This window comes from Centropristis striata, chromosome 19, assembly GCF_030273125.1.
Source record: "Centropristis striata isolate RG_2023a ecotype Rhode Island chromosome 19, C.striata_1.0, whole genome shotgun sequence".
Taxonomy (NCBI): domain Eukaryota; kingdom Metazoa; phylum Chordata; class Actinopteri; order Perciformes; family Serranidae; genus Centropristis; species Centropristis striata.
The window spans coordinates 35,257,443-35,270,020 of record NC_081535.1 but is presented as its reverse complement, the minus strand read 5'-3'; the positions used below and the strand labels follow the sequence as shown (position 1 = coordinate 35,270,020).

General features: G+C 39.3%; 1 protein-coding gene across 1 annotated transcript in view; it reads left to right on the top strand.

Moving 5' to 3' along the window:
• The window catches only part of adamts6 (ADAM metallopeptidase with thrombospondin type 1 motif, 6), a 128,377-nt gene that overhangs the window by 113,304 nt on the left and 2,495 nt on the right, over window positions 1-12,578 (top strand). The window contains exons 22-24 of the mRNA XM_059358050.1: window positions 544-748; window positions 2,088-2,264; window positions 9,493-9,649. Coding sequence (XP_059214033.1) covers window positions 544-748; window positions 2,088-2,264; window positions 9,493-9,649 — 539 coding nt within the window. The remainder of the gene's footprint in view (window positions 1-543; window positions 749-2,087; window positions 2,265-9,492; window positions 9,650-12,578) is intronic.

Genomic DNA, 12,578 nt, shown 5'->3' with positions numbered 1-12,578 from the left:
TGTGCGTGCAAGATCACCGTCAGCCTTTTTTGCCAAATCCTGTCAGAAGCCAGGCGAAAACATCCTTTTGGGTGGTGAAACAGGAGTGCAAAGCCAAACGTTGTTCTTCTTTTAAAATAAACTTTGGTTCTAAACTATCTACAACACAGTCAACAGCTAATCGAGCGTGCAAGGCAGTATGGGAATACCCAGGCTAGGTGTAGTGGCTGTGATAAATTTCAACTACACAATAAAAGGCAATAAACCAATATAAAACACTCTGTAATCTACAGTAAAAATCTAAACTTTCTTAAACATACTATTGGCTCCTACACTAGGCTTTGAGTGAATTTCAAAAAGGTTCTGAGGCTCGATGCCCTGCTGGATTTTCCCATGTTGCCCTTCTGCTAATCCCTCCCTGATAAAAGCACCAAATGTTCACAACCATTATGTGATTTTACACTCTGACATTATCAAAAGCCTGCTGGTAATAAAGAAACCACAGGGAGTAAAACACTCCGGTACACAGAGTTCTTCAGTGTTAACTGTGTTTCTGTCCTGCAGGTGGTTTATTGGCGACTGGTCGGAGTGTGGGAAGACGTGTGACGGCGGGATGAGGACGAGGACGGTCCTGTGCATCAGGAAGATCGGCCCTGCTGAGGAGGAGACGCTGGAGGACACACACTGTCTCACCCACCGACCCATCGAACAAGAGTCCTGCAACAACCAGTCCTGCCCGCCCAAGTGGGTCACTCTGGACTGGTCCGAGGTGAGAGAATACTCAGAAACAAACTTGAATATCCCTGTTATCTGTGTGTAATGTTCTGTGTGAAAAAATCCAAATGGTAGAGGAACATCAGCTTAGTGGATGTAGGGCTGATTTAAATAACTGAACATCATATCTGAAGTAAGGTTAAGAGGCCCTAGTAAGGGTTTCTCTTCTGAAGTTGGGGTCTCCACCCTTCAGAGTTAATGAACAAAATAGGATGCAGAAGCCTTTTTGTTATGATATTGTGAACATTTAACATGACTATCAGCTGTTTCTGCTGGTGGTGTCTTTCTGGAAATTATATGAATCCCCTTCGTCTCCAGACAGCATGAATCACGGGCAATTTAACTGACATGAAAGAATAATTAAAACTTGCTTAACTGAAACAAATTCCTGAAGATCTCTCTTATCGTACATGGGTTAGAGACAGCCAAGGGAACTTTGCAACCTCTACTTCTACAAAACTACACTGAACCCTCATTTTTTCACTCCAGACCAGTTAAATGGAAATGGGACACAATTTGCTTAAAATTCACCTCACAATTGAATGAAAGTTATTGCAGTTACTGCAGTTAGTTACAGTTATTGGCATTTTGACACCTTTTAAGTTAATGTGGTGAAGTTGTCTGTAAACAACTGCCTACCTAGAGATACAGTAGATACAGAACAATGTTAATCATTCATTTGGAGTCCAATATTTTCTCTCTTTTAGCTCCATTTTTGGTCTCCACCAGCGACTGGGGAAAATATCTGTCTGTTTAGCTGCTAAATGTTCCACTAGCTATGCTTAAAATTTGATTTTTGCATCTAATCGGACTTCTGTCCTTGTCCCACTTTATCAAAAAAATGGATTTCATTTTATATTGGGTCCCATTCTTTTTTTGGTTCATGGGAGACTGTGTGTATATAGTTGTGTTCGGGGGTTTATTCTAGGGGTATGGGAGACAGGGCAGCTATTTGAGTTTCTTTTATTAATTCATTTTTTTCTGGTCACAATGTATGGCACAAGGAAGAAATTAGAGTATGGATAGTATAATGCATACAGACTTAAGGCAACGACCGATCCTTGCTATATTTAATTTTTTACAACTACCATGACTAATTCTGTACTTAAGGTATGTACATGGAATATTAGAGGCATACATCATCCTGTGAAAAGAAAAAAAAATATTGACATATCTTAAAAAAGAAGGGGTTGATATAGCACTACTTCAGGAAACGTATCTAAAAGACATAGAACATGAAAAACTCAAACAGGAATGGGTAGGACAGGTATTTTTTGACCTTATTCTGCCGTCCAGATGTTCCCCTTATATTCCTGATCCTCCTTTTTTTTTAGTGCACGCCTAAATGTGGCCCCGGCTTCAAGCACCGAATCGCCCTGTGTAAGAGCAGCGACCTCACCAAGACCTTCCCGCCCGCCCACTGCCCGAGCCACAACAAACCTCCGGTCCGAATCCGCTGCAGCTTAGGACGCTGTCCGCCTCCTCGCTGGATCCCTGGAGAATGGGGACAGGTAGGACGCCACCTCCTTTACACCACCTTTCTTCCTCTTAAAGGGACAATTTGGATTTTTTGAAGCGAAGGTGTATGAGCTGCTTATTCCTTGTCACTGTGTTACCGGCAGGCAGCATGCATCCGGTTTCAGTGGCGGACTCAGACTGTTAGAAGGGAGAAAAAATAAAAAGGGCACATTCTGCACAACATGGGCCCCACAAGCACGCAAAAAGCTATGATGCATCATGTATGATGAAATATTAGCATTAAGTTAAAATGAGATCCAGATCAAATTGGTTAATGACATGGTACTGACAATTAAAAGTATCAGCAGCAAGCGTATGTTGGACACCTAAAAAGATTGCTATCACTATAAGTTCACGTTATATTAAGAATATTTTTTGCCACTTCACCTTGCCATCAGTTTTAGTTTACATGAGAGGACCTGGAGCTGTCCTCTCTTCAAAGCCGCCAGACTTGACAGAAATCAATTTTCTCTGGTAGCTGTTATACCAGATGACGTATGTTGAGCGACAGAAATGGATGTTTACATAGCTAGACTAGCCCATCTCTACTTTGGGACTAAAATGCTCAATTCTGCTTCTGCAACGTTTTTCTGCAGCATGTTGTGGCTCTGGCTGCTCTATAGTTTCAGCTCACAGTCTACTGGGTGTGTGTGTGTGTGTGTGTGTGTGTGTGTGTGTGTGTGTGTGTGAGTCTGTGTGTCTTGCTTGCTGCTTTGCTTCTCCAGTTCTCGCTTTCTGCAAGATCATTTATTTTCTGCAAGATTATTTATTTTTACGCCTTTTTCCCCCTAGTCCCAACTAGTTTTTGCTGTGTGTCCTAGTTGGCTGTAGTTTGTTGTTGTGTGTTCGAGAGCAACTCTTTGCCCCAGACATTGCCGACATAAGTCAGTGCAAAAGTAAGCTTTTGTTGCCGCTCGCTCTTTGATGCCGGTTTGGTGTGTCTTGACCTTTAAGACCTTGTGCAGACCTCCATCTACTGTAGGAAACACAACTACTATGGATGCAGGTCACATTTTAGTTTTTTAGTTTTTGTTTGGCCACAGTTTGACTGACAATGAGGGTTCGAGAAAGGGAGAAACGGAAGCTCAGAGGGGACAGATCATTCCCAAACTATGGAATGAGCTGCCTTTAGCCTCCTCACTGTCCATTTTTAAAACTCATCTTAAAACCTATTTTTATTCCTTGGCTTTTAACCACGCATGAGACTCTGCTCTTGTTTTTAGTGTTTTATGGTTTGCTTTTATTTATTGTTTTTTAAATTGTTTTTGAAAAAGCAATGAATCTGTTTATTCTAGTGTTTATTCCTGTTTTATTTCTTTTATTGTCTCTTGTTCTGTTTGTTTATGTGCAGCACTTTGTTGCGGCTGTGGTTGTTTTAAAGTGCTTTACAAATAAAGTTGAGTTGAGTTGAGTTAAGCACCTCATACAACCCCAGTGTGAACTGTCCCTTTAAGCCTGATTTTAGTGAGCTTCCCAAGCACCAGTGCACTGGTTAATCCTTTAAAAGGATCGCTTGGATGTCTAAAAGACAAAAGATGCTCAGATAGATTCCATGTGTTGGTGAATGGTTAATATAATTTACACCTGGATGACACACTAAGCAGGCCTGTGACGTGTGTGTGTCTGCGTAGAGGCTGTGTGTGTTTGTGTGTGTGTGTCTGGAGTGTGTGATCAGTGGCAGTAATATCCTCCTGGCTGTTTGAAGTTTATCTCAGCCTCAGAGCAGGCCTCTCTATCACTTCCAGGAACACGATTTAGAAGAAGCAGCATTCTTGGGCTCACCCCGACATGACTTAGTGCGTTCAGCAAAAGCTGTCGAACACTTTACAACACAGCTGACTCATGTTGTTGAGGCGGCGCCAAAGAAACGTGCGTCACAGAAAAAAATCAGTGTGTACCAAAGAAATGTGGCTTGTTATTTTGCAGGAATAGTTTAGCGTAAAAAGTGGAATTTTTAAACAGTGGGCTGTGATGTTTAGAGCACCATGAGCCTTGTGATGTCATGGTTTGAGCTCTTCAGGTCAGAGGTGAAAGGTCAATAGTCAGGCAGTCTAGGTCACAGCTCTCCTCATAATGGCCACATGTGCGTTCACACACATCAATAACGCACCTTTTACTATTCGATCAGTGCCAATAACAGCCGTAAAGGCAGACAAAAAAAAAAGACACAAAATGACCAAAAAAAAGACACAAAATGACTAAAAAAAGACACAAAAGGACCAAAAAAAGACACAAAATGACCAAAAAAAAGACACGAAATGACCCAAAAAAAAGACACGAAATGACCAAAAAAAAGACACGAAATGACCCAAAAAAAGACACAAAATAACAAAAAAAAAACACAAAATGACAAAAAAAAAGACACAAAATGACAAAAAAAAGACACAAAATGACAAAAAAAGACACAAAATAACAAAAAAAAGACACAAAATGACCAAAAAAAAGACACAAAATGACCAAAAAAAGACACAAAATGACCCAAAAAAAAAGACACAAAATGACCAAAAAAAAGACACAAAATGACCCAAAAAAAAAGACACAAAATAACCAAAAAAAAGACACAAAATGACCAAGAAAAAGACACAAAATGACCAAAAAAAACACAAAATGACCAAAAAAAAGACACAAAATGACCGAAAAAAAGACACGAAATGACCAAAAAAAGACACAAAATGACCAAAAAAAAGACACAAAATGACGAAAAAAAAGACACGAAATGACCAAAAAAAAGACACAAAATGACAATAAAAAGACACGAAATGACCAAAAAAAAGACACAAAATGACCAAAAAAAAAAGACACAAAATGACCAAAAAAAAGACACAAAATGACCAAAAAAAGACACAAAATGACAAAAAAAGAAATAAAAAGACAAAAAAAAGACACAAAATAACAAAAAAAAAGACACAAAATTACCAAAAAAAAGACACAAAATGACCAAAAAAAGATACAAAATGACAAAAAAAAAAGACACAAAAGAGTCAGGCAGTCTAGGTCACAGCTCTCACAGCTCATAATGGCCACATGTGCGTTCACACACATCAATAACGCACCTTTTACTATTCGATCAGAGCCAATAACAGCCGTAAAGGCAGCAGAGCTCTCTGATAACCTCGGCGTGGCCCATCAAAGAGCCGAGTCGGGGTTAAACCTGCTGGAACAGCTGGAGTCTGCTCTTACACAGCACTTTCTCATGTGCTGCAGATGTGTTTCTGTGTGTGAAACCCTCTCCTTCGGCCTCCACCTCCTCCTTTTTTTTTTTTTTTTTTCCTGTAATTACAAGCTTCGCCCTCGCTGCTCCGGTCCCTTTAAAGCGTCAGAAAGGGGAGATTGTTGCCAGCTAGCGAGCTCCTGGTCTCCCAAGGCCAAAAGGTCACCGGTTCAAATCCCACTTAAGTCGCAGCATTGACGTACGCCATCTGTCATGGCCGGCAGCGGCTCCTAATAAAGACTCTCTAATTGGGAAGGGATGACATGCGGGCTTCACTGATCTGAGGCAGCCAGAGAGGATCATGGGAGGTGACAGAGACCTGCTCGTTCTCTCGACACGGTGATGGCCGACAGGTGTGTTGTGATTCCAGAGTAACAAAGAAGATTCATTAGAGGCTCGTGTTGTGCCAAAGGTGTGTTGGCATCTACTGCATCTGTTTTTGTAGCCTCTCTAGACTAGAAAAGACACAAAATGACCAAAAAAAAAAGACACAAAATGACTAAAAAAAGACACAAAATGACTAAAAAAAGACACAAAATGACCCAAAAAAAAGAAACAAAATGACAAAAAAAAGACACAAAATAACCAAAAAAAGACACAAAATTACCCAAAAAAAGACACAAAATTACCAAAAAAAAGACACAAAATTACCAAAAAAAACAAACAAAATTGCCAAAAAAAAAGACACAAAATTGCCAAAAAAAGAGACAAAAAATGACTAAGAAAAGACACAAAATGACCAAAAAAAGACACAAAATGATCAAAAAAAAAAGACACAAAATGGCCAAAAAAAAAGACACAAAATGACCAAAAAAAGACACAAAATGACCCAAAAAAAGACACAAAATGACTAAAAAAAGACACAAAATGACTAAAAAAAAGACACAAAATGACCAAAAAAAAGACACAAAATGACATAAAAAAAGACACAAAATGACAACAAAAAAAGACACAAAATGACCAAAAAAAGACACGAAATGACCAAAAAAAAGACACAAAATGACCAAAGAAAAGACACAAAATGACCAAAAAAAAGACACAAAATGACAAAAAAAAAAAGACACAAAATTACTAAAAAAAGACACAAAATGACCAAAAAAAAAGACAAAAATGACAAAAAAAAAAGAGACACAAAATAACCACAAAAAAAAAGACACAAAATGACCAAAAAAAAGACACAAAATGACTAAAAAAAGACACAAAATGACCAGTGATGGCCGACAGGTGTGTTGTGATTCCAGAGTAACAAAGAAGATTCATTAGAGGCTCGTGTTGTGCCAAAGGTGTGTTGGCATCTACTGCATCTGTTTTTGTAGCCTCTCTCTTTTTTTTTTTTTTTTAGTTTAATGGCCACCCATAGAACCAATCACGCTTTTTATTACAACAAGCACATTTATAGAAGTCAGGTGCACAGTTTGGGTTCAGTACAAAAACCTTTTTCATGTGTCAACAAAACCATTTTCCCCTTTAGTTCTGAGGCCAAGGCCAGGCCATTGAAAACTTTTAGCTTCTTTTCTTTTCCAAAATCAATCCAGTATGAGCGTGTGCCAAAGGAGGCATCATCAACATTTATGACTGCAGTGTTTTGGAGATATCCTTGTAAACAAATCATAAATAAGGCTGCAGCATTGGGAATAATCCCGAAAGATTGTAGACAATCATTTTTATGAAAGAGGAATTTTGCTTATTTTCAACCAGCTTTGTTTCATGTGACTTTGCTGGAAAATGAGCTCCGGCTGCTTGCAACATTGAAAGAAGCTTTCCATTGTTCATCTGCAGCTACTAGTCACACAGTGACACAAACTGTTTCAAAGGTAGCAGATAAAACATGAAACAAATGGATCCCAGTCATTAGAAATATGTGTTGGAAACAAATGAAACAGTATCGGTAATGTCAATGTTGTAATGTATCATTGACCATCGACTTAACTTTTCGTTTTATTTATTTATCTTTTTATGTATTTTAGTAGTTTTGGGGGAGGGAGGGGATTATTTTTTCATTTTTCACTGTTCATCCATCTGCACACCTTTTAATTTTTTGATTTTTTTTCTCTTTACTTGACTTATTTCTTTGTTTTTGCTAGTTTTTGTCTCATTCCTGCAGCTTTATGTGTCTGATCGTCTTTGCACGTTGGTGTGAGCATTTAAAAAAAAAAAAAAAAAAAGGTGAAAGGGTCAGATGCATGCAGATGTACTGAAAATTACGTATTTAGCTACTTCATGTCTGGCTGTTGATCTGGCACACTTATCAATGTAATCAGCTATTGCAGCAGGGTAATTAATTGCATTTAAACATGCTTTAAAACCGTTTGTGTGTTGCACGTTGGCTAAAACATTTTTGCTCATTCTCTGAGTCATAACTCATCAATTTGAGAACACATATATGATGCACACATTTCCAGATTTATGCATCTTATACCTTCTAAGGATCTCATTAACACTCATATCCGTCATGAATAAACATCCATAATTCTGTTTAGAAATCATAGAAACCAATATGCTCTTAACGAATGAAGAACTTTATAGTTGTACCGAACAGCGGACAGACAGAGTGAGAGAGATATTTTACTCAGGAGTTGGAGGAGACCAAAAACAGAGCTAAAAGAGAGTAAATATTACTGACTGACACTTATAGGGAACTGTTTACTAACTACAGCCAAAACGTTTCCATATAAACGTAAGAGTTGATGATATATACAACTAAATGATCAATCATCAGGTATTTCTAGCTATGTTCTTTATATATATTTATATATTATATATCTGGCCGTATCATTTCTTCTGAAATGATTCACCCTGTTCTCAGCTCAGCTCTTTGTCTGAGTGGAATTCTTCCGGAGAAACAAGAGTGCAGTATTGCTGTTGGTGTGTTTCTGTCTCTGCTTACATTAACACAAAAATGAGGAAAATTAGGGGTGTGCATTGGCACTGCCCTCACAATTCGATTCGATTACGATTCACCAGGTAACGATTCGATTCACTTCGATTCTACGATGCATCATAATTATACTGCACACAACAAGGGACATTTTTCGTCAGTCATGAGGCAATACAAGCAGTCAGATAGGCCTAATAACAATGGATTTTATTGGCTATATTTTGAAAAGATGGCAAAATGAATCTCCTGCCTGAGTTCATCTCAGAGTAAGGAAAGAGAAATGCCTCCTCCTGCCATAAAAAGGAACCTGCTGAGGTGAAGTTTACATCAGCTAAATGTGGAGCCCTTGTTCCTGAGCTAGGGAAGACGTTAGCGCTATCCCACCTAGCTAGCTATCGCTAGTTTTCATGACGCAAAAATGTAACGTGAACGAGTCGACTTTAAATAGGCAAATACAATGGTAATTACCTATCAATAGTACTTTCTATAAAAACGTAAATATTAAGTTCTGTCAAATACTACCACATACTTCAGTCACAACATATCAAAACAGCTTGTCCAGCTAGCTTACCTGTGCTGCATCAACACATGGCTCATTAGAATATTCAATGAGCCATGTGTTGATGCACACATGTCTCGAAGGACGGGGAGTGGGTCGGGTTAGCGTTGTGTCAGGGGCGCAAAGGCCACCGTGGCCGCAAATTGAACATTTTTTCACAGGGCATCAAGGCCAGAGTGTGAAATTCCCACCCTGTCCCCCACAACTTTCCACTGGAGGATATAATCGATTATGGCACTTTGCCGCATCGATGCTGAATCGTGCATGCCCCGCATTGCGATGCATCGCCGAATCGATTATTGTTGACACCACTAAGGAAAATCCTTGCAAGCAAACAGCTGACCCGATTCCTCCCAGTTTAAGTCATAAGTCATAAGTCACAATAGGGAAGGTGACTCTGGCTGCTCGCTGTCTGCGTGCCCTGCTGATTGGTTGATTGGATCAAGTCGAGGTGTGTGTGTGCATGGATTAGAGTTTGTGCAGGAGGAAGTGAAGACTTAAAGCAGTCAGGGTCACAGAGGGGAAGATGCTCCTCATTGACCCCAGGTCTCATTGGTGTGTGTTGTGTTGCAGTGTTCGGCCCAGTGCGGCCTCGGCCAGCAGATGAGGACGGTGCAGTGTCTGTCGTACACCGGCCAGCCGTCCAACGACTGCGCCGAGTCCCTCCGACCCACCACCATGCAGCAGTGTGAGAGCAAGTGCGACGCCACCCCCATCGCCAACGGTGACGGTAAGAAGAAGAAACACACACACACACACACACACACATCTGACGAACCTGGTCTCACAGAAATCCGTGAAATAGCCACGGATTTCGCTTAACTCAAAATCCGTGGAATAGCCACGGAATCGCTCAAATTTCCGTGAAACTGACACAAAAAGACACAAAATGACCAAAAGAAGACACAAAATGACCAAAAATAGACACAAAATGACAAAAAAGACACAAAATGACAAAAAAGACACAAATTGACTAAAAAAAGACACAAAATGACCAACAAAAGACACAAAATGACCAACAAAAGACACAAAAAGACACAAAATTACAAAAAAAAGACACAAAATGACCAAAAATAGACACAAAATGGCGCTTAACTCAAAATCCGTGGAATAGCCACGGAATCACTCAAATTTCCGTGAAACTGACACGGATTTGGCTACAATGCAAGTTAATGACAGTCATATCCCGTGGCTATTCCATGGATATTTGTTCCTATTGGTTTGTTCCAAGTCACGTGACTTTCAAGGTCCCGGCGGTCAGAACAAAAAACATGGCGGACAGTTCTCTCAGTTTTAGTGAAAAATCAATATTTTGACTTAGTTTCTGCATCAAAATGGATTTTGATCACATTTCTAGCGAGAAATATATGTTTTATTTTCTAAATATTCACTCAGTGAATGTACATAATCACTCTGTATGTTGGAATAGCCACGGGATATGACTGGCATTAACTTGCATTGTAGCCAAATCCGTGTCAGTTTCACAGAAATTTGAGCGATTCCGTGGCTATTCCACGGATTCCTGTGAGACCAGGTTGCATCTGACTCTGCCATCAGGTTTTTAACTGCTCTGGCTGGACGAGTCGTCTGCTTTTATCACAGAGAAACTGTGCGCTCAGCAGACGGACGCGGGCTTCTATTTAAAAACTGCAGCTCCTTCAAATGCAAAGGCAGATGTGAATAGCTATTGTGCTGCATGTGCCCCGTTTTTAAAAAGGTTATAAACTGTCTCTATCTTCATCTTCACTGTTCTACGATGACCTAAACACGCTTGGATGACACACTCCTCTACACTTTGCCAGCTACATTAATCTTTCCAGTGAGGTTGGCTCCTGGTCAAAGCGAAACAGCTCAACCCTCCATATACACTTACACATGATGGATGGCTCTTCAGATGCATAGAGAAGGGCCTTTCGATTAGCCTGAATGGAAAACGTGAGCAGCGTTTACAGGCTGGCTAATGGGATTAGCTGTAGGCTAATTGTTCCTTTACGGACAGCAGTGAGGCAACGTCTCGTTTCATTTGGCTCTGCAGAGGCAGGGGCCAAAGCCTAATAAGGGAAGACACTCTGATCATGATAAGGCATTTAGAGCAATGCCTGTCCGCCATCCAGCAAGCTAGTTTGTGTGTGTGTGTGTGTGTGTGTGTGTGTGGTAGGGATGGCAGGAAGCCCAGCTAGTGAACGGGGCCAGGATCTGTCTCAGCTTCAGCCTCTGCGTCCAAGTATAGTTGCAGAGTTTGACTCTGTGAGGCCTGAGGGAGATGCACCGGCGCTCATGTAGCAGGTTCGCCCCAGTTTGTGCCTCTCGTGTGTTCTGTGAGTCACAGCGAGAAGCATCCAAGAAGCATTTCTGAAAAATAAATACACGGCAGTATTGAAAAACCCAGAAGGTTGTTTCTAAAAAACACTTAATACTGCTGTTTTTAAAGGGATTTCCGGAATAATTTAAGACTCTTCTAACTATCTGTGTGAGAAAATATTCAATTTGTTGCAAAATAAACAATATTTTTCCAAAGTTTCAACTGTATTTCTTAATCAAATTAGCGGAAAGTTTGAAGAATTAACCCATTGAAGCCTGGAAAGTGGATACGTCGTTTTGTAGTATTTGTATAAGCTCTCAAATACTTTTTGAATTTCATTTCTATCTGCTACAGAGGCTGAAAAATCTATTATTTAGTAGAAGAGTTGAAACTTCTGTTGAATTTCCAGAAAAACTTCAGGTTTTAGGGGCTGATTTTAAAATCACCCAGAGGTTTTACAGGAAGTTTTTACAGGACTTTTAGGCTTCAATGGGTTAAAGGTATTTCCAGAATAATTTAGGACTCTTCTAACTGTCTGTGTGAGAAAATATTCAATTTGTTGCAAAATAAAAAGTATTTTTCCAAAGTTTCAACTGTATTTCTTAATCAAATTAGCGGAAAAGTTTGAAGAATTAAAGTCTTTTGTGCACAAGAAAGTGTGCAGAATAAAAACTATCCCCTCACAGGACTTTAGGGGCTCCATAGAAATGACTGAAATAAAAATGTTAAAGCATCCAACATTTCTGAAAAATAAATACACGGCAGTATTGAAAAACCCACAAGGTTGTTTCAAGAAAACACTTAATACTGTTGTTTTAAAGGTATTTCCAGAATAATTTAAGACAATTCTAACTGTCTGTGTGAGAAAATATTCAATTTGTTGCAAAATAAAAAGTATTTTTCCAAGTTTCAACTGGATTTCTTAACCCATTGAGGCCTGAAACGCCTGTAAAACCTCTGGGCGATTTTAAAATAAGCCCCTAAAACCTGAAGTTTTTCTGGAAATTCAACGCAAATTCAAGTGTCAACTCTTCCTACTAAATAATCGATTTTTCAGCCTCAGCCTATTTTTCCAAGTTTCAACTGTATTTCTTAATCAAATTAGCGAAAAGTTTGAAGAATTAAAGTCTTTTGTGCACAAGAAAGTGTGCAGAATAAAAAATACCCCCTCACATCCAACATTTCTGAAAAATAAATACACGGCAGCAGTATTGAAAAACCCAGAAGGTCGTTTCTAAAAACACTTAATACTGCTGTTTTAACCCATTGAAGCCTGTAAAGCGGATACGTCGTTTTGTAGTATTTGTATAAGCTCTCAAATACTTTTTGAATTTCATTTCTAAAAAAAAATCTATTA